This window comes from Lactuca sativa, chromosome 5, assembly GCF_002870075.4.
Source record: "Lactuca sativa cultivar Salinas chromosome 5, Lsat_Salinas_v11, whole genome shotgun sequence".
In the NCBI taxonomy this organism is placed as follows: domain Eukaryota; kingdom Viridiplantae; phylum Streptophyta; class Magnoliopsida; order Asterales; family Asteraceae; genus Lactuca; species Lactuca sativa.
The window spans coordinates 298,951,203-298,974,275 of record NC_056627.2 but is presented as its reverse complement, the minus strand read 5'-3'; the positions used below and the strand labels follow the sequence as shown (position 1 = coordinate 298,974,275).

Here is a 23,073-nt window from a genome sequence, read left to right as displayed (position 1 = left end):
AGATACCGAAGGGATGAAATAGACCCAATACCAGTTGAAAGATACCGAAAGGGGGGGGGGTGAAATAGACCCAATTTAGTTTCAAGTTGTTATGTATCTTTAGTATGAGATATTTTAGGGAACTCAGTAAGCTTTGTGCTTACGGTTTATGTTTAAAATGTTTTTAGGTACTATTGGTTTCAAAAGAAAGGGCACACTTTGATCACATTACTTCCCTTGGAGATTTATTTCATATTGACTACTTATGATTTTACTCTAATGTTTTGAGAATACTTTTATTATGACCTTCTTTTGGGATAATAAATGAATGATTTTGACTTATTTAAAATGAAATTTTTACTCGGTTTTTTTTGGGATGTTACAACTTAAGGCGACATTTTGTCAACGCTTGACGTCGAGTACAAGCCTTGATGCCATGATGCACCATGGCGAAGCCAAAACGAGGTTTTTTAGAACCTTGATAATATTTGGTCCATACTTGACGTTGCATGCTAAATGGTTGCGGACCTGGAATTGTGACATCTTTTGTATATATTATTATATATATATATATATATATATATATATATATATATATATATATATATATATATATATATATATATATATATATATATATATATATATATATATATTAAAATTCTGAAGAATAGTAACAGTAAAGTTTCACGTTGTTGGTCTATTTTGGTCCTCCAACTTATGTTGCTTACTGTTCATGCGGTTTAATTCCTCAACCATGATCACCGCTTCATCTGTATCCTTCTACATTCCACTGTTGCACTCTCCCAGAAACCCACCGCCTCATCTTATTCTTCCTCAAGCCTCTGTGACTGTGTCCTCTTCTATTACCTCCTTGCTCCGGCTCCTTCTACTACTATGTTCTTCAATTCCGTGTTTCGATTAGGGCTCACTAAGATACTGGTACTCTCTTGTCCATTTTGTTTGTATGTGATTCCACTAAGCTTTGTTTTATAGATCTATGAACAATTTACTTCGAAATTTTGAAATTTTTTTAATCTTTAACAAAGATTATGATGCTAAATTATATTTCTTATCTGGAACTCAAGCCACTAAAATTCAAAGCAATGTCTAAAGAAATCAAGAAAGAAAGGCCACGCATTGGACACTAAAATTCAAAGCAATGTCTGAAGAAATCAAGAAAGAAAGGCCACGCATTGGACACTGTTTGCCACTCTGGATGAACTTAGATTGAAAATCAGGATCTGCTATATGGACTTTCAGATCAATGAAGCTTATATAGACAAGGTGCTTGATAAAAGGTTTAAAAGAAACTATCACCCTGCTTGGGCAGCTTCATTCATAATTGATCCATTTTATCTAATAAGAGACATAAGTTGGAAATATTTGCTTCCTTTTAAATACTTAACTTCTTATTTTTGTAGATAATTTACTTTTTTTACATAATTTTCCATTTAACTTTTTTATGCATAATTTACCGGTAGACCTTTTTTGCAAACATTATACCAATAATCTTACAAATTTATTAAAAAAGTTAATAAATAACATTTTTTTGGTTTTGAATGTACCTTTCCATATTTTTAGATACCAATAATCTTACATATTTATACATAAATATATTTTTATGTATAAAAATATATTTAAAATACATATTTATACAAAATATATTTTTCATTGAAAAAAATACATGCTTGTATTTCTTTATGCATTTTTAAATAAAAAAAATACATGCCTATTTTTCTTTACACATATTTTTCTTTACCAAACTATATTGTGTGAAAGAAAAAATTACATGATTTTGGTGAATTGATGGAAATACACCGCCGTGTGTTTTTCCTTCGCAAAAACACACAAGTTTGGTTTTATTTTGTCAAAAAATCACAATTTTGCTACAACTTTTGTGTTTAAAGTCCAATTTAAATCTAGTCTTTTCCCAATACTCTTGTATAGTCATATAAAGATTATGTTTAGGATCTTTTCATAGTAACATAATATTAAGGGGTAGTTAGTGTCTAATGATGTTATTAACCTTTGATTAGGTGAGCATTAAGGTGATCAACACTTGTAAATAAGTGTAGTATTTTTAGTTCTCTAAGGTGAGTTTCTACCCATGGGTACATATCTACATGTGTATTTTGTGTTTTGACATGTTTTTACTTGTATTTTACTATATGTGCAATGTGACTATGTATGATAATTATCTGTATTCATGTCTTATATCTTGAAAAGATAATTGTTTTCAAAGAATTATTGGATGAATGTTTTGAAAACGGGTTTCCATCATTTACACGTGCATTCATGTACGACGGGTTTGGCTTGTAAGCTCACTTGGACTAATGATCCCGAAATTGCCTAATGGTTAATGATGACATTCTAGAGCGTGTCATTTATGTATGAGGACTAGGTATCCCAATTCCCACATGTGGTATAATGAAATAACACACTAGAACCTAATGTTTTAATGAACAATAAGATGTATATGTGCTTTGTGCTATACTATGGTGAGCTCATTTGGCAATAAGTGTACGAAGTTTACTATATATTAAGCCTAGGCTTTTGTTATAATTTGTTAGTTGGGTTATGTGATTAACTTGGGTTTGAAATAGTTATATCCTCACATTACATTCCTTATTTATGAAATTTGTTCGCTCTTAAATGATTAAAATTTGTTGGCTTTTAAATGATTTTATCTCCAATGTGAGAACTTATATTATCAGAGTTTAAAATTTGTCTTAGGAGCTTGACCTTGGAAATTGGGCGGACAACTTGTTCTTTCTCCATATTCAGGTTAACCTAGGAATTAACCAACAAGACATCCATTGTCTATCCTACTATTTTTGATGTATATCAAGAGTAAATAGAGTTGTGAAGGCTAGTAGTTTTGATGAGACTTTTGAGAGGATGTATAATGTAATGACACTTTTACATATGTGATAGAATTAGTTGTGGACACTTGCTCAAATGTTTAGGCCTCCCGGTATGGAGATGATTCTAGGCGTAGAATCCGACGTGGAAGGGCTAATTCACGCGTGAGTCATCCTATTTTTCTGTAGTTGTCTTGTTCTTCTTCTTCTCTCTTCTTCTTTGAGTCTCGTATCTTTATGCTTGAACACCGCCCTTTTGACTGTTATAGCTAGGGATGAGAATTTGGCCTGAAAACCCGAACCGAACCGAAAACCGAACCGAACCGAATTAGACCCGAATAAACAATTCGATTCGGTTTTCGGGTAACTATATAAGGCTTATTCGGTTTTCGGGTTATTCGATCCGGGTTACCCGAATAAGGGCTTATTCGGTCCAAAAGGACCGAACAGAATATGAAAAGTCACATTTTTTTCCATTTGCACAATTGCTTATTTGGTCTTGTGTTCTATCGATCGTTACCCAAAATACCCACGTAATGTTTAATGTTTAACTTATATACTTAGAGATAGATTTTTGGTTGTTTTAGATGTTTAATGTTTAGTGTTTAATATGTTGCTTAATAACTATATCTTAATAATGTGGTGGTTGGATTTTACATTTTATATATCAAGAATAGTTAATCCGTATTATTTGTGTTTATCATAAGCTACAAAAGTCATACAAAATACAATATTTATAATCACATTGTAAATGTTATTTGGGTTATTCGGCTCCTTAATCATCTTGTACATGTTATTTGGGTTATTCGGGCTGGAACCGAACCGAATCGAATAATACCCGAACCGATCCGAACCCGTATTGCTTATTTGGTTCGGTTTTCGGTTCATATAATTACCCTTATTCGGTTTTCGGTTTATTCGGGTTCAGGTCGGTTCGGTTCGGTTCTGACCCGAATAACATCCCTAGTTATAGCGTTGGTTGAAGAGAGTTTTGATGAGGTGGTTATGTCTCCACATATACCCATATCGGATAGCCTTATGAAATATGATGTTTTATGATGTTTGGGTCTGTAATTTTCCATAAATTACTAAACTAAAATGACTTTGAATATGAAAACCTGTTTTGTTTAACTATTTTCAAATTATTCGTGCAAGAAGTGCTTAAGATGCCTTATCTCAAAAAAAAAAAAAATTGAATAACTCAATTCTCTTACCATTTTACATACAATATCAAAAAATAGTTATTATATTGCATTAAATTGTAAAAAGAAATTATGTTGTATGAATTGCATACTTTATCTACTCATGCAAATATATTAGCATGTTCTGTACAATTCAAAGAAACTTCGATCTCGTTAGTTAGCTATAGCTCCAGAATACCAATGGCAATGGCAGTTACATTTTAAATCAAAAGATGAAAAACGAAGGCAAAGGAACAACAAAACCTGATGCAAATTCTACCCGGGATTCGATCACGACAACCGTGTGGCGGTGGTGGCTGGTGGCGATGCAGAGCCGACATATCTAATCAGAACTTCTTGAGGAAGAAGATGATACTTGATTCCAAGTTCTTCGAAGATGTTCTTCAGCTCCAGCACGAGGTTTGATCTTCTTTCGCTTTTCTCTTCGTGGTTCTGAAAGTTAATCGTATGAGTTACGTAGAGGCTCATTTTCATCTTGTTCACATCCTCGATCTCCCTAACCCTAACACTGTGCTTTGGGCGCCATAGTCGGGGTTTGCTATCTATGTACCTGAGAAATTAAATCACAAATTCATGTCAACATTAAACATAAATCAAACCCTAACCTATGGATGATACTGTAATTGTACGAGCGAACAGCTATTGATTTTTAAAAATAGTTTTGGCCTTAAGAATCTGAATAGTTTTTAATAAAATGTAGTTCACAGAACACACACCATCGATTAGGTCTGCAATTGATAAGTTAGATCTGAAATTCTTCCCCCATTGTCAATCCCCAAAACATCTACCTTCATTCCTTGTTTCCTACATACATTATCTAGTCCTGAATACGTAGTTGCAACAATTCTTTGCGTGTTGATGTAGAAAAAGCAAAATTCGATAGATTACATTACAGTACCCTAATACAAGAGATAGAGAAGTAGAGTATGACATACGTTTTAATTTTAGCTTTTAGAGCCAAGATGTTCTCGATTGAAGTGGAAACATCAACATCAAACTCCACAGAATCACTCATTTCTGGGCTTCGATTGAAATTGCTTATGGCTTTTGTAGCCAAGATTGAATTCGGGTAGTAAATCTTCTCATTATCATATCTCAAGAACACAGTTGTCAAAATGTTTACTTCTTCTACAACGACCTACAGATGTTTACACATAAACATTTGAATCCGTTTTGAGACCAAATTCTTGCAACTAGATTAGGGCAAATGAGTTAATTACCTGAACACCATCAATAACACAACGATCACCTACATCAAATGGGTGCATTACAAACACAAATATTATGGCTTCGAATGCTGTCTTAGCAGAGTTCCCAAACATGAAAATCCCAAGCAAAAGCTGGGATGAGATGAAAAGCAACACTTCCGTTGAAGCAATACCCATTAAAAGGAACCATATTATTATAAGTACAAATACTGTGAACCCTGAAACAAGCTTGTTTAGCTCCTCTATGGCTGTTTTTGTATCCTTTAGAGAAAGTGCCAGAAATTTTCGCTCCTTATACACATTCACCTAACAAATCAAGATACAATTCCAAGAGAACATAAGGTTTTCTTTGATCTACAACATGACCACTTTTTTTAACTTTTCAACAAAATGACCATCAATAAAAATACTTTGGCAATTGACCCATTGTGAAAAAGACGTTCATTTTGTTAAAAGGTCAAAAAGTCGGTTCAATTTGTTGAATAGGATCACCCAATTTGGTCATTTTTGTAATTATCATTCAAATTTAATGGTGAAAAGTTGAATTGAGTAATTACTAATTTAATTACCACCCAAAAATTAAACGATTTCTTCTTGATCTTTCCAGTTTCCGCTGCTCCTTCAAACAATGGAAGCACTTTCTTCACATCATCGTTGTTCATAAAACGCAAAAGATCCTCCTCTTTGATGTACCTAATTTTATATAACAACAATTAAACATAACATTCATCAAGAAACAGGATTATGAATTAAGAATTAAGAATTAAGACTAATCTTACTTCTCTCCATGTGGAGCTACATTTGCAAATATTGCATAACCAACATTGACAGCTTCCCACTCACAAGTAATTTTCCCATCATCCTTTTGTTCATCTTTTCCCACAACATCTTCACTTTCCTCAAGTGCATTAGAAAGTGTAGAGAATCCCGATTTTCTTATAACTTTAATCAACCCTTTCATTGTCCAAGCAGACACCTTCCTACGTTTCATTTTATTCAGCTTTTTCACATCAAGAACCTTTTCCTCCTTCTTTTCTTCTACTACCCTTTCTGTAGAATTTTTAAAACTCATTTCAAAATCATCCATCAATGGAGGCCCTGAAAGCGTCTGAAGAACATATTGATGGAAGATAGATTCTTGAATCCTATCAAAAAATATCTTCACGTGAAATTTAGAAGCTAAGAATTTTACAAAAAGAGTCTTTAAAATCCATGCACCAGAACCCACGAGTGTAGAAGCAATCCCTCTAGTGATATAATTTAGAACTTTGGTTGTGTTTCTTGATCTATGAACACCTCGATTAATTAACAAACCCCATGTTAATAGAATCAAACCTAACCAGATGAAAACCCGAACACTTTTTTGTAAGCTGTAAACAAAGTATAAAACTTTCTTTTTAAGTAAGAATTCACGTTCTATTAAGAAAACCACACCATTCGTAAACCACTCGGAAAATAAACGACCACAGAAAATCGCCATTACCAAAACACACCATTTCCATAATCCTAAACTCCAAATCTCGGAATTCTTTAGTTTATCCACAGTTCTACTTAAAATTAAAATTATCGTTACGCAAACGAATAAACTGAACTCGATTGAAACCAAAACCTTCATTTTCTTGGGTCGTTTCTTTTTCTTGGATTGAAGAACTTTAGTGAAATACGCATCATCGTCGTCGTCGTCGGCGTCTTGTTCTTGTGGTGATGCGATTAATGGTGTTTTAGGTGTTATTGGGGTCGACGTTTTTGGGGTTTTTGGTTTTTGAGAAGAAGGGGAAGCAGTTGGAGTTATTTTCTCATTTGCGATCTTCCGATTGGTTGGAAATGGTGGCTCAACGAGTCTTGATTTTGGCTTTGGGTAGGGGGATTGTGCTATTGATGAAATAAGATTCGGATCTTGATTTGATTGAATTTGAAGAGGCTGAATAATAGTAGAAACAGAAACAGGTGGTGGCTCAATGCCCTCAAGCTCCCCATTTTTCGACTTCGCTTCAACAGCTGTAATCTCTACTACCACCTCATCACCATCTGCCTCTTTTTCCATGAACACTATTCTTAAAAATTCCGAAACCCAATTCGAATAAAATGTTTTCTTTCTTTTTCTCTTTTTGTTTTTATGAACACCACAATACTAGATTGACCAAGATAAAGACAATGATACAAGTGAAAAGAAGGTGTAGGTTCAACCAATCAATTAAAAGATGATGTATTCAATGTTTTTATCTAAATGGTGCGATTAGTTTTAAAAAAACAATTGGACTTGTGTAGATCTAGAGAAGAAGACAGGGAACAAGTGTTCAAGTTGCAATTATTGAAAGGTTTACCATGAGAAAGTGGGTCAAATCTGGACATTTTGCTGACAATTCTATAGAGACGAAATAATAAAATTAGTGGTTGTCTTTGGAGGAAGTTATGTTTGTTTGGTGGAGCTTTGTGTCAAAGTTGACTATATTTCGTAGGATCGACGTTCATGCAAGTATTGAATTTTGGTTTATGTTAGAGGCGGCTTAGAGATCAGATTAATTTGATCTTATATCAGTTCAAAAAAACAGGTTCGAGCTTAAATAACAGGTTTTTACAATTTGTTATGTTCTTAACAGATAACATACCTTTAAATTTGAAACCAAATCAGTAAGTCTATCAACAACCAGTAAATTTGCAATTTTCCGATTTGAAGAAGAATTGACTTCAGACTTCATAGTAATATCATCCTAAACCTAACACAGAATTAACAGACGTTGTAAAAGACCAACTGCTGATAAATGGAAAACATCACAGGTAGCCAGCCACATACTTGTTAACAATTAATTTGGTATAGAGATTAGCAGAAAGTAAAGTAAAATTATTGAGCAATTCTTTCTTTTATAAGTCAAATGAAAACACAACGTGGTTTCCAACACCTCATATCACTAGTTAAATAACAACGATCAACTCTCTAGCTAATCTCTCCTATAAATAGAGGCCACATCTGACATCACATCACATGGTGTTCATTGAAACCATTCTCATACGTAGATAAATGATCTCAAATTAAACCTATTACACACACATAAAAAGTGGCTAGGGTTTTAGGAGCAAGTTAGAAGAATTTGTTTGGACAATTTACTCTCTCATAGTTGTACAACAACTTACTTAGTTAGAGTGGGGGGAAATCAACTCATCCATTGGAGGGATTGTTCTTGAGCTCCAAACGTGTAAAATTCGTAATTAATGTTGGCTTATATAAATCGTTCTTTGAAATGATGTATTGCTGTGGGAAATAACCGGAGATCGATGGGTAATGAATAAAACTGGAACTTCATGTGGTACTCAAGATTTCAATAGAGTTTGGGGTAATTTTTGCCTTCCTAGGAATGATGGTTAGCGCACATGTAACAAATTTTAATTATATTATAGTAAATATTAGACATGGTAAATATTAGACGTGTATTATAATTGTTTTTTTTTTCTTCAGATTTTCACTTTTATTATTTCCTTGTAATCTTTCCTACTAAAACGTATGCTGTAGCACTAAATTATGGGTTTTTAGTTACCTCTTAAATTTCCCTCCATTCCATGATTTATATATCAATATTTTTGGATTTCTTTATTTTTTTTGGTGATCACTTGGTCACTTTTATCAAATAACCATGGAGGATTTAGAAAGCATTTGGCAAGCATTACATATGAAAGAACGTATTTTTTTGGATCTAAATGAGGTTCATGTTGAAGAAAACTCGATAGATGTTCAATATGAAAAATTGTTATTGAAGAAGAACAAAGTCAAAACAACAATGCAGTTTTTGATGAACTGTTCGTTGGTCAATGTTTTCTAAGTGAAGAAGAGACTCTTGTTTTTTTTTTTATTATCAAAATTATGTGAGAAATAATAGATTTTCGGTTCGAAAAGGAAGGTTTGTGAACACGAAAACGGGAGAAAGGAAAAGACGTGACTTTTTTTTGTCACCGTGAAGGAAAGTCGGAGTTTAAAAAAGATTTCACAAGAAAACCAAGAAACCAAGGTTATACAAGATGTGAATACAAGGCCCACATGTGTATAACATTGAGAAGAATTAACGAATTTTTATCCAAAGAGTAGCAAGTTACCAAGTTTGTTGTGGAGCGTAATCATGTTGTGTTGTCTACTCAAGAGGTTCGATTTTTACCATCTTACTGTAATATTACATTAAAGAATGAAAAACGTATACGTTTATTAAAAGAATGGGGGTTGCCTGTTACACAAATTATGGGGGTGATTTAGCTTGTAATGAATGTGAGACATGGAAACTTTTATTTCGTAAGAAGGATGTCTATAACCTTTTTACTAAAAATCATAAACTACATTTAGAATGATGCAAGGGAGCTTTTGGAGTATTGTAAAAATGCTAAAAGTGAAAATCTTAATTTTCAATATGTATTTACACATGATAGTGAAATAGGCTATAACATAATTTTGGTGTCATGCTCACCCAAAAATACAGAGATTTTGCGGTATTCGATACTACATACAAAGTGAATTCATTTGACATGCAATTTGGGAAATCTGTTTGTATTGACAATCATAGAAGAACTATATTACTTGGTTGTGTACTTCTACCTAGCGAGAAACTCCTCGTTGTTATGATAAAAATGGTGAACTGATATAATGTAAATAAAGAAATCCGAAAAAATAATATATAAATCATGGAATGGAGGAAATTTTTAGAGGGAACTAAAAATTTGTATATGGTCCTGTCACTTCTAAACGAGAGTAAAATGAAAATCTAGTAATTCATGATGTTCATTTGATAATTCAAATAGATTTTATGTACACATAATTATTCAAGAAAACATCATTTATTCATATAACACTTGCTTATTCGGAATATAGTTTTTAGGAACTTTTAGCTTATAGCTTTTAAGAAAAAACTCGGAAAAAAAATTGTTCGATGGTAAATACTTTTTAGCTTTTGGGTTAAACAAAGCGTTTCAAACCCAAAAATACTTCAACTAGCATTTAACAAAAAATCTAGTAATACGGTAATTCAAACAGATTTTATGTACACATAATTATTCTAGAAAACATCATTTATTGATACAACACTGACTTATTCTGAATGCCGTTTTAGGAACTTTTAGTTTATAGCTTATAGCTTATAGCTTTTAAAATAAAACTTAAAAAAAACTTTGTTCAACATTAAAAGGTTTTAGCTTTTGGGTTAAACAAAAAGTTTCAAACCCCAAATCCACTTCAACTAGCATTTAACAAAAAATAAACTCTTTTAAATTTAACAAATTGACTTAAATACCCTGTAAAATAAATAAATCATATCTTTAATTTTGGTAATTATCTTATACGATTAAATATAAGTATATTTTTGACAATTAAAATGTCTTTATTTGAAACAAAATATATATTATACAATTAAATATAAATATAGTTTAACAATTCTGATGTCTTTATTATAATTTTGAAACAACCGTATCAACAGATTTTGTAATTTATTTATCCTCACCTAACAAATAAATAATTATTAGTTATATAGATTTATAAACCAAAATTAATATTATATAATAATATTGTTTGCTTTAGAAACAATGAAACACTTGTAATATGTAAAAAAAAATGTTTGGCTGTATTCTTACAAAATTAAAAAGTCTTATTTATTTTATTCGTAAAAAATGATCATTAATAATATGCATAAAAATGTTTCCTAACTTTCTAACGCACTTTTATAATCATATTCAACACATCGTCATCAATATATATATATATATATATATATATATATATATATATATATATATATATATATATATATATATATATATATATATAGGTTCAAATGTTTTTACCATCTATTGTGTACATATATGATTGATTTTGAACCAATCATTTTAATTATTTAAGAAAGTAATTAATACATATTAAATGTTGAAGATGTAATTAATATCCATTATATCTTCAACATGTAATATGCATTAATTACTTTCTTAAAATAACTAAAATGATTGGTCCAGAATCAATCATACATGTACACAATAGATAGTGAAAACAAAATAACCTAACTATATATATATATATATATATATATATATATATATATATATATATATATATATATATATATATATATATATATATATATAAGGTTCAATTGAGAAAAAAAATGTTGAAAATGGGGGAATCATTTTCAGCCACTCATTTATCTTTGCCGCAAAAGCCTCGGTCGTACCAGCATAAATGGGAAATAAATAGACATGTGTTTTCCAGCAAAACATGTTTCCTTAAATTATGCTAAACATTACCTTAATATATACAAAAACATAGTTTTTTCGTTTTTTATTATTTTTTTTATTTTTAAGAAGCTATTTTTATCGAAAAATGATTTTAAATATACCAAAATTCATAATTTTTTATTCTCTACAAATAGACATCCATATTTATATAATTTTAAGATAAAATAAAAAATTTATTTTTTTTATATTTTCAGCTATCGTTATTCATAAGTGAATAACAATGAATCAGGTTTTTACTACAGTACATTCATTATTCACTTATGAATAAAAACTATGATTATTTTTTTTTTTACAATTTAAGTATCGTTCATATATGAATATAACATATAATAAACATAGTATATTCATATTTAAATATTAGACGATGCATTCACTTGTTAATATTACATAGTTTATTCACTTGTGAATATTAGATGATATATTCACTTATGAATATTAGATAATATTTTCATATCTGAATATTACGTAGTATTACATGGTATATCAAATGTGAATATTACATAGTATATTCACTTATGAATATTAGATGATATATTCACTTATGAATATTACACAGTATATTCAAATATTAATATTATTAGGTATTTTCACAAATATATATAATTTTTATATGTTATTCACATATGAATAACATACAGACTTGCATATTTGTTATTTTGTTTTAATAATCATATACTGATTCAGGTGAGAAAACATATTCATATATGAATATAACGTGGTAATTTAGTTTATACATTTCATCAAACAGTTGGAGTGCATACAATTTAACTTTTTTAAAAATGTTAAAAACATAATACTTTAACTATTTAAATCTGACAAAATAGTAGATTGATAGAGAATTATATGAAATTTTTCAAAAAAAAAAAACGATTTGATCTTTTTCTAACCTCAATTTTGAAGTTTTATTTGATAATCGATGTTGAATGAATGATATGAAGTGGATTTTTTTGTTGATTATCGATGATGTTGATCTAATTACGTTGGGAGTATATAATTAATCGTAGATGTTGAAGATCTGATCGTATTCAAGCAGAATTGAAAGTTGGATTAAAAGAACCAAAAATGAATTTTTGTTGTTAACTGTTGAATCGTGTTGATAAACATGTTATTGACGAAGATCGATGATTGATTAGCACTGGATGATGTTGATGATGATTTAATTGAAGAAATCTGGATGATTGTTGAAGGTTGGAGGAGAAATTTGGATGATGAACGATCGATTACAATTGCGTATTTGAGATTGAAGATTATTATTATATTTACAACTTTGTCACCGTGTCTTTTTATGTTTAGAATAAATGAGTGGCTGAGAATGATTCCTCCATTCTCAACCTTTTTTTTCTCAATTGAACTCACCTCTCTCTCTCTCTCTCTCTCTCTCTCTCTCTATATATATATATATATATATATATATATATATATATATATATATATATATATATATATATATATATATATATATATATATATATATATATATATATATATATATATATATAACAGACAGTTTTTGGAGTTGATTTGGATACCTTTGATAAATACCACCGAACTAAAAGTTTAAGATATAATCCATATGCTTTTGCTTAAATAAATATAGAATGTAGCATCCTTGTATGTGCAAAAAGGCAGCCTACATTGGGTGATGTGTGCTACGATACCTTTTGGGTTGGAGTCTTGTAGTTGTAGATGCTAACCTTTGGCTTCGACTTTCTACCACTCCACTTCATCATAAGTTTTGTACTTGTCTATTAATCACACTTGCTGGCATCTACAAAGGTACCATTACCGTTGCTAGCTTTACAACTTTAATCCTAATTAAGATTGACACTGACCCACTCTCCACTTCTTAATACTTAATACAATCTGTTATGTTAATCATCATCTGCAACATTTTTTTTTCTAAAGAACTAGAAAAGATAAAAATTATTTTGTTCATTTTATCATCTGTTTTATTTTATAGAAAAAATAAACAATATAACCATTTTTCTTAAACATTAGCCAAAATATAAGAAAAATACTCCAATAACCGCCGCCCAGGCTTTGAGGCCCACCATGTATAAGGTGGGCTTTGTCTGTTTTGTCTCGTTTTTACATCAGATTTTTGTAACATCACTCCCAAACCAAGACATCGTTTACTCTGAAAATGGTATTTGAAGATCCTTACTACAAAAAACTTTAAAAAAAAAAAAAACTTTACAAAAGTTAATGGTTTTCATAACATGTGAACAATTTCATTGTACGAAAAACAATTTCGTGGTCGACACTGAAAAGTTGATGGTTATATGTGAAATTTTCTTAATTTTGGGTTAATTTTTGGAGCAAGCTAAACAAATTGGGATATTTTTGTCTATTATTTTTTATTATATCACTAGGTTAGATATTCATGTGTTAGACGAATTGATTAAAATAAAAATTTAAAAGTAAAAAATAAATATGAAAGGTTTTTAAAACGATATTTTCCCATATTGTTTAAATATACGGTTGGATATTCTAATATACATAAATGTCAACTCAATTAAACATTCCATTTCATGATGAGTGTGTATCTTATCTTTTATTAATGGTATAACTTCGAAATAAACCAAATATGGATACACAAACAAACCAACAATGGAGGGTAGTGGAATTAACAAAGGACCCAAGTTCACCTGTAAATCCAGAACTTACACATGTCTAGCATGATAGAAGACCGACAACATGCCACATATTTCTCAAGTGTGTTATATCACATTTAATAGTCTCATATGAATACAAGACAATATTATATATATATATATATATATATATATATATATATATATATATATATATATATATATATATACATATATATATATATATATATATATATATATATATATATATATATATATATATATATATATATATATATATATATATATATATATATAAAATAAGATCCCTCAATTTTTATAACACATACGCCACACTCCTACATTGGATCTTTGAATTTCTTTAGAGAATTGAACTAACTTGATGGTTAACATTCTCTCAGTTGTGAGTAATATCACGTATCTATGATTATCTCATTGCTTTCAATCATCGTTATTATTCTAGATACGTATCTATTGTGAGAAAGTGTTTAGATTGATTTCATTGCCCTTTCAATTTTCATTAGTGTTATGTATATTTATTGAAGAATCATGTAATCCTATTCCAAATCTAATTCTAACATGTCTATTTATCTAATAAATCAAATATAAACGAACAATATAATATATTTAAGGATTTCAACAAATACAAACAGGATAATAAAGATGACAAAGAACAATAAAGACACAAAAAGATTTAAAATGTATCACTTGATCAAGTAATCTAGCTATATCCATTCTATTGATAATCTTAAATACACACTTTCTATATTAGTGTTACGGTTAAACTAGGAGATCTAGTTAAGTATTTATGGTAAATGTTTTATTTGATTTCTTTTCGACTGTATCCTATAGACCTATGGCATCGCCGACATAAGTTGGCCCATGATGGCAAACTTGGTCGTCATGTCAGTGTCTAGGAATGCTTCAGATCACTGAAATTCAAATCATGATGTACATTGTAGGCAAAGCACATGTGATAAACTTCGCTCTCTGCACTTGCACTTCGATGCCAAGTCTTCAAATTTCGCTTCTAACTCTAGTTGTGTTTTAGACTTGGCCACAACCTACAACTTTGCCCCTCTAAAACTTTTACTAGAAGCGACTCTAAAAAATCTCCACCAAACAACTTTGCTCTTGGTCGAAGTATGCAGAAACAACTTCGCCAAGCGACTTCGTTAGCGGCTATGAAGTCAAAGAGAGAATCATACTTCACAACTCAACAATTTCCTACTTAGAGGATGGTCTAACAGACTATTGTTATCTAAGTTATGTAGCCCTCATCTCTCTTTCTCTTTCTTTCTCTCTCTCTCTCTCTCTCTCTCTTTATGTGTATATATATATATATATATATAGAGAGAGAGAGAGAGAGTTAGGTTCAAATGTTTTCATTATCTATTGTGTGCATCTATGATTGATTCTGGAACAATCATTATAGTTATTTTAAGAAAGTAATTAATGCATATTAAATGCTGAAGATGTCATTAGTATCCATTATATCTTCAACATGTAATATGCATTAATTACTTTCGTAAAATAACTAAAATGATTGGTCCAGAATCAGTCATACATGCACACAATAGATAGTGAAAACAAAATAACCTATCTCTCTCTCTCTCTCTCTCTCTCTCTATATATATATATATATATATATATATATATATATATATATATATATATATATATATATATATATATATATATAACCTCAACTTTTTTATCCAACATTCTTCGAGAGGCGAGTCGAAGCCATACATAACTTCAACTTTTTTATCGCCACTGCATTGGTAAACATATTTACTAGAATCTCTGTACCTAGGATCTTTTTCAGATTCATAGTATCATTCCTTATTAATTCTTGGATAAAGTGATACTTCATCTTGATTTGTTTGGTTCTTTTAGGAGACATCAAATTCTTCGTTGGGTGAAGAGTGCTTTGGTTACCACAATATAGGACACAATCTTCTTATTTCATGCCTAAATCTAATTGAGAGTTATTCAACCAAATAAGCTCATTGCTAGTGTCTACTATAGCCATATACTCCACTTTGGTTGTTGAAAGAACAACACTCTTTTGTAATATTGACATCCAACTTATGGTTGTTCTTTAATTGTGAACACATAACATTTTGTGATTTTCCCAAAAATATACACAACCCCCTCTCATTTCAGCATCAATGAAGCCTTTTGGGACAACCTTTTGCCTTTAGAAACATAAGGCTATATTTGAAGTTCTTTTTAAATAGCATACCGACCACTTAAACTCCTTCCTAGGATTAGCGCTAAATTTTCTTAAAACCATCGCCTCAATTTATAACCAAATCACATTTTCTTCATTATTACATCAAGGAAATCCCAATGTAACTAGGCATAGGCGTTCTTGAAGTCAACTTTAAACACAAGAAGTTGTTTTTCACGTTTTAAGTACAAATTCATCCCCTTATTCAACATAAGTACCTCACTAAGAATGTTTATACCTTTAATAAATGCATATTGCTCCCTACTAACACAAATCATAATAACTAAGCTTAATCGATTAGCTAAAAGCTTACCAATAATTTTATATTAGCAACTAATTAAAATAATTGGTCTTAAAAATGTAACAAATTTCGCTTCGTTGACCTTAGGAATTAAGGCAATGGAAGAAGGATTACAACCTTTCGACATATAGGTCGAATAAAAAAAACTCATGTACAAAACGTACTGTAACATCCATAATCATGCCAAATTTAAACTTTTTAAAACATTTCAAAATCCATGGTTATTACAAAACTTGTTTTCAAGATAGTATACTATCAGAGTATCCCAGAATCAAAACATAAAATCATAAAGTGTGAGTAGTTGTACGATCACGCCTTCGCATTCCCGCGATCATCAGAAGTACGTGAAATAATAATCAATAAATGTAAGCTCGAAGGCTTTGTGAGTTACCCCCAAAATACCAACGCCATACATATATAACCATATCATATAAACATATAAGCAAACAATACAACATGCATAATGAGCCATCAGTCTGGCTAGACTGAATTCCAGTCCTCAATCTTTCTAGACCGCTCTCTGAGCCCTTGGCACGTCTGGACCACCCTCCTCGGGGCATTCAGCCTATCCGGACCACTCGTTGAGCCTTCGGCCTGACTAGATTTGCCCGACTCGGGCCTGCAGTCTACCCGGTCCGCCCAGGGTGTCTTGGCCTACTGCACACAACACGACCTGCCTCAATCCTTACCCCAAACCAACAAACATGTGCACATAAATATCATAGCCTAGAATGCAATAACATATAGTCATACAGATCTAACATATCGCTATCATAGTAACCATCCTATAACTAGGATACCGATCTAACCCATCTCTAATATAGCAACCATCCTACAACCAGGATATCAATCTAACAGATTACTAGCATAGCAACCATCCTAAACCATGATGTAAATCATAAAGGGTCGGTCTTGGTGCCGTAGACCCTGTTGATATAGTGAGGAGAACTCACCTCTCAAGTAGCTCGAATCGATAAATCAGACTCCTCCAATTGCAGCTCCTAATCCAACACCTACAATCACCGGTGACTTCCTTCCATTAATCCCTAAATTACTAAAATACCTCCAAAGGTCAAACTGGTCAACCCTTGGTCCAAGTCAAAGTCAACTGTCCAAGTCAACAGTCCATGTTGACCCAACTCGTCGAGTGCAGCTAGCAACTCGTCGAGTTCCTTAAGAATTCAGAAGGTCATAGAAACCCTCACTGACTCGCTGACTTTTCGACCAACTCGTCGAGTCTATGCGTGTCCAGAAGTCGGGGAAACCCTAACCGACTCGTCGAGCCCATGCATAAATCCTTTCACGACAATCTTCATCGGACTTGCCGAGTTGACCATGCAACTCGTCAAGTCCCTTTAGTCCTTTATCCATTCTGATGCTTTTTAGGCCATTCCAAGGCTCTATAATGTAGATCTAGGCTCCTAAGGCATACTTCTTACGTAAAGGTGCAAACTTTACGTACATACAAGGTGATAATGAACCAAATCAAGCTAAAGAAGAGATTCTAGGCAAGGGAAATGCACTATCATGCTAAAGGCTGAAACTTTATGATTATAAGGACCAAGATGAGCCTAGATCTGAAGTTGCAACCTCAGATCTTGGTTCATCACCTGAAATGAAACACTAACATGCTAAAATGGCCCCAAAACTCAAATATAGAAGGATCTAACTAGAAGGAGATCAAGGTAACGACTTGATACCTTCAAATGATGCTAAACTGGGGTAGACTTCAAATCCCCAATTGTTCCTTGCTCAAAGCTTTTTAATCTTCAAGCTCCTCTCACCATGATCCACCTTCCAAGCTTAAACACACAAGTATAGAGAGAAAACAGTGATTTAGGGTTTTTGGACTCACAAGGGCTGTAAGGGGAGGCTAAGGGGGGCAAAGGATCCTATAAATAGGGTGCAGAACCTCAGAAATTAGGGTTTCATCCCCCAGCTCCAACTCGTCGAGTCAGTCACTTAAGACCCGCGACCAAAACCGTGTCTACTCGACGAGTCAGGGCATCCAACTCGTCGATTCGACCTTTTTCAATGGAAATATAAGACTGAAAGTTTGTACCTGAGAGTCAGGGTGTTACATGTACTACATCAAGTTCAATGGTTAACCAAAAAGTTTTAAAAAACTCAAAGATAAAACTATCAGGCCTTGGGTCTTGATCACCACCACAACCCCAAGTAGCTCGTTTAATTTTCTCCTAGGAAAAAGGACCTTCTAGGAACGTACTATGCTCATGCAACAACCAATTAGGGAAATCCATCCCAAGAGTAGGAAAGAACCATCCATATAGGCAAACCGAGACGAAAAATGTTCAAAGAATTTAATTTTAACCAAGGAAGGGTCTTCAATCAAATACCTGTTTTGTAAAACGCCCTTTATTGCAAGTTAAATTCCCTTCTTTTTTAACATCCATGAAAGAACTTCTAATTCTCATAAGCTTCAATAGCCCACTTGAACTTGGCTTTCCTAGCTAAATCTTTTGCCTCAATATGATCAAGTTCACCGATGACTCTCAAAGAATCAATTTGAACTTTCAAATCATCTTTAGTTCACATGCCATTATCAATCATAACATCAATATTGACCAAATGATCTAGATGCTCCGACCGTAACTTAGTAGCCTTAGTCTGATTACTTGAATTCCAATTACATATAACTTTTAAGATTTTAAAACTTTTTTTTAAAGTGGTTTTCTCAGGTATCCACCACCAGCTTATGAAATCCCTCAATCTCAAACCACGAAAGAAAGTCAAAAAATGATCGACCATAATCAACAATTGACTCCTTCAAGAGAATCAGTAGATGAAAAGACATAAAGTAAAAGTTTGCTAAGATGTGGTAATATTTCCAAAAACTATGGGTATCAATGGGCACCTATAACACCTCGATTTCCAGGTATTTTACATTTTAACCCTTTATATGTACACCAGGGTGTACTTGATGGTACATTGTGCATACGTGGTTAAGACCCCGTAATCTGGTCAAGAAGCATACTAAGTTGGGTGTAGCTAAGTATGCTGAGCGTACTTAGAGTTGGCTCGGTTGATGTTTTGACCGTTGACCTTGACCATGATTTTGACCAAGTTTGACCTAGGGATATTTTAGGTATTTTGAGCTGTTAATCAAGTCTAGGTCACTATTTTCTATATAGGTGACCATTAGGGTTGATACTTGGAGCATTGTTCTTTTATGCTATCTCTTCACACTATGCGGTTAGTTTTCCTCACTGTACTTATAGGTCGGAGGCACCAATGTCAACCCACTAGATTGTGTATTTTGATTTGGAATATTGTTATGCTATAGTGACCTGTTAAGATCTACATGATTATTTGGTTATGGTTATGTGTTTTATTTGTTATATATGTCGACATAGTGTGGTTGAGTTGAGATTGTACTACTTTGTGCTGTCAATCAACAAACCAGACCTATCTAACTGAAATGTTGTGGGCCAAGGCATTCCAACCGGAATGTTGTGGGCCAGGGGTAAACCAATTAAGAGGTTGTGGACCCAATATGTATTAGGCAATCCAACCGAAAGGTTGTGGGCTAGGGCAATCCATCCAGAAGGTTGTGGGTCAGGGGTATCCAACCAGAAGGTTGTGGACTCAATATGTGTTTTGCATATGTTTTGTTGTGTGGTATTTGGGGGAACTCATTAAGCTTTGGCTTACAGTTTAAGTTTTATGTTTCAGATACTTCAGATGACCAGGGAAAAGCAAAGGTGTAATCGTGCACACCCTTTCTAATTTTATGATATTAGATTTTGGGATATTGTGATCCATGATTGTTGCATTTGGAAACAATACTTTGTAAACAATTATGATTTGTGGTTGGATTTTAAAAATGAAAAATTTTCCTTGATTTTTGGGATGTTACAACACCCTTAATGTTGATTGCCCTCGACTAAAAGGACAATTGTGTTATTTACGTTTTCTTTGCTAGTACCGAGCGAAACGACAACTAATATGTGCCGATTAGCAAAAGTGTGTAGGCTAAAACGGACATGCAAATGTGAGAGAGAGAGAGAGAGAGAGAGAGATCTAAGTGAGCAAAAAAGTCTATAGTCAACGTTAAAAAATGGCTTTTTTGAACAATTTAATAACTTGAATGATGTTTTTTAAACAAAATTGAAATTTTGTTACCTATTCTACTACTAATTTGTAAGCATTTTTTCCCAAAAAAAAGCTTAACCTACTACAAAAAGTGATAGCAGTGATGATATAATTTAATATTTTATAAACTGTAATGATATTTTGTTTCAACAACTAAGATATTATATAAACAATGCTAGCCAAATACTAGAAAAAAAACAATTACAAAGAAATAATTAAAATAGGATTTTGGATCGAGTTGATCCACTTACCTTCAGGCTTTAGCATTAGAGTTTCCATTCACTAACCGGTGAGGCAATAAATCTACAATACTATCAAATAAAGGATTTCTTCACCAAACACCAACTAATTGTGAAACTTCCACACAGACCAAGCACAAAAAAACAAAATTAATTGTGTTTTTCTAATTAGATTAAAACTTCGTTACCATCCTAAAATAGATTAAGTTTTATAATTTTTTGAGTTAGAGGCATGAATTACTCCATGTACTTTGTAAGGAAGAAGTACAATTTTGTTCTAAAAAAGAAAAGAATAAATAAAGAATAAGCAAAACAGGAGATTCTTTAAATGGTGACAGCAGTTTTTGTCTCAACAATTTTGAATTTTTATGTTGTCCAGAAATCACCCCCCACCCCACGTCAGTAATTGTCTGCACTCTCGACTTCACTATATATTTCCCTCCCTCTCTCACTCACCCCAAAATCGAAGCCGCGCTATTTGGCTTTTCTCTCTCTTTTACCCACCATTAAAGCATCAATCATCTCTCTCTTTTTCTCTCTTTTCTTCGATTCACTTGTTCATCAAATCTTCTTTCTCATTTGTGTTTTTGCCAACTTTATTACGTCCAATCATCAAAGCAACGGAGCAAAACCTGTTAAATTAGCAGATGATTATGGCGGAGAGGAGTCCCAGGTATCAACCGCCACCGCATCGGAGGAAAACTCCGTCGTTCTCATCCTCACTCCTCGACTCCATTCTCCGTTCCATCGACGAAACAAACGACGTCGTCGGAGGATTACACGATGATAACTTACACCAGATGCAGCAAAATCAACAGGTTGATGATCATGAGCTTATATTTTTCGCTTCTGAGCCAAAACGGAGCAACAAAATTCGTTTTCCACAAACGCATTTGATAAACGGAGAAGAAGTACAGATTCCGAGTCTCAGAAGAGCGATGATGATCGATCAATGGATGGAGACTTACAACAACAATGATAAACGTAGCAGTTATGTTTCACGGAAGAGTTGTAGAAATTTCAGTTCGGATTCAAGTACGACGACGTTTACAACTTCATCGGCGTCGTCGGAACCAGAGACTCCGTCAACTTACAGATCGTTGCCGAACTCCTTCACGATATCTCGAAAAACAGCGGAGGCAGTTTTTCTCGATGATTCTCAAAAACCGACGATTTCCACAAAACGTGAAGGGAAATTCATGAAGTTAACGAAGCTAAGAGCTATGAAGATCTATGGCGATCTGAAAAAGGTGAAGCAACCGATCTCACCAGGGAAAAGGATTTCGACATTTCTCTACTCACTCTTCGCTTCTTCTTCTTCTTCTTCGTCTTCTTCAAAGAAATCCAAAATCGAAGAAACAATGCAGAATTTCAGGACCTTGAAGAAATCACGTTCCATTAAACAGGATACAACAACTACCTGCTCTTCGTTTTCTAGGTCATGTATAAGCAAAAAACAGCATAATAATGCCGGCATAAAAAGGTCAGTTCGATTCTTTCCTGAAAACGACACCGTGATTCTCGATAGAAAATCTATCGATCACCATGATCCAAAGTTAATGCCATTCCCAAAGTATGATCAGAGACGATGGTTCACAGAGAAGAATTACATGAACAATTACAAAAACTTCGTGGTTAACGTTGAAGATGACGATGAAGACGAAGATGATCTGTTTGAACTCGAGATTGCTGGTGGTGTAGGAACTTGTGCTTATGGACAAGAACTTCCAGTGTTTGAAACCACAGATTTAAGAAAAATTAGGATCTAAATGTTACTTTTTTGATCTTCCATTTTCAAATTTCATAAATAAAAATCGTTTGTTGTGTGATTTTCTTTATCTTTTGGCCTTGATTTTGAGTTTTTTTTTTTTTTGTGCTTCCATGGCGTCAAAAGTTCTAGGGTAAAATAATTACCCCGTGCGCCAAATTATTTTAAATATATAATTACTATTTACGTGTCGAATGAATATGGAGGACGTGTAAACTAATATTGAAAATTATGTTCGTATTTTTATTGTTTATCCATTATTTAATTACAACCATAATAATTACTTTTAT

At 32.5% G+C, this 23,073-nt stretch overlaps 2 protein-coding genes across 4 annotated transcripts; one reads left to right on the top strand and one right to left on the bottom strand.

Annotated features, from left to right (window-relative positions):
- Positions 1–4,035: 4,035 nt before the first annotated feature.
- On the bottom strand, positions 4,036–8,033 carry LOC111892616 (mechanosensitive ion channel protein 10). 3 transcript variants are annotated; one of them, XM_042895408.2, is made up of 6 exons: positions 6,033–8,033; positions 5,811–5,946; positions 5,266–5,559; positions 4,981–5,183; positions 4,762–4,849; positions 4,456–4,595 (listed from the first exon to the last, which is right to left on the bottom strand). In XM_042895408.2, exons 1-5 carry the CDS (start codon positions 7,295–7,297, stop codon positions 4,768–4,770), a joined length of 1,980 nt encoding a protein of 659 aa, XP_042751342.1. In that variant the 5' UTR covers positions 7,298–8,033; the 3' UTR covers positions 4,456–4,595; positions 4,762–4,767. The 3 variants fall into 3 exon arrangements, with proteins under 3 accessions (XP_042751341.1, XP_023744435.1, XP_042751342.1); XM_042895407.2 differs by lacking the exon at positions 4,762–4,849 and having other exon boundaries at positions 4,036–4,595; positions 6,033–7,997; XM_023888667.3 differs by lacking the exon at positions 4,762–4,849 and having other exon boundaries at positions 4,036–4,595; positions 5,823–5,946; positions 6,033–7,657.
- A 13,432-nt stretch (positions 8,034–21,465) lies between these two features.
- LOC111892653 (protein BIG GRAIN 1-like A) lies at positions 21,466–22,853 on the top strand. The gene has a single exon (XM_023888708.3). It carries the CDS (start codon positions 21,663–21,665, stop codon positions 22,782–22,784), a length of 1,122 nt encoding a protein of 373 aa, XP_023744476.1. The 5' UTR covers positions 21,466–21,662; the 3' UTR covers positions 22,785–22,853.
- The last annotated feature ends 220 nt before the right edge of the window (positions 22,854–23,073 follow it).

Bases quoted from the DNA above. Each gene is read 5' to 3' on its own strand.
- LOC111892616 (XM_042895407.2), bottom strand. From the start codon at position 7,297: ATGGAAAAAGAGGCAGATGGTGATGAGGTGGTAGTAGAGATTACAGCT. The intron at 5,947-6,032 runs GTAAGATTAGTC...ATATAAAATTAG, and splicing joins GTAGCTCCACATGGAGAGAA to GTACATCAAAGAGGAGGATC. The intron at 4,596-4,980 runs GTATGTCATACT...TTAATTTCTCAG, and splicing joins CTAAAAGCTAAAATTAAAAC to GTACATAGATAGCAAACCCC.
- LOC111892653 (XM_023888708.3), top strand. From the start codon at position 21,663: ATGATTATGGCGGAGAGGAGTCCCAGGTATCAACCGCCACCGCATCGG.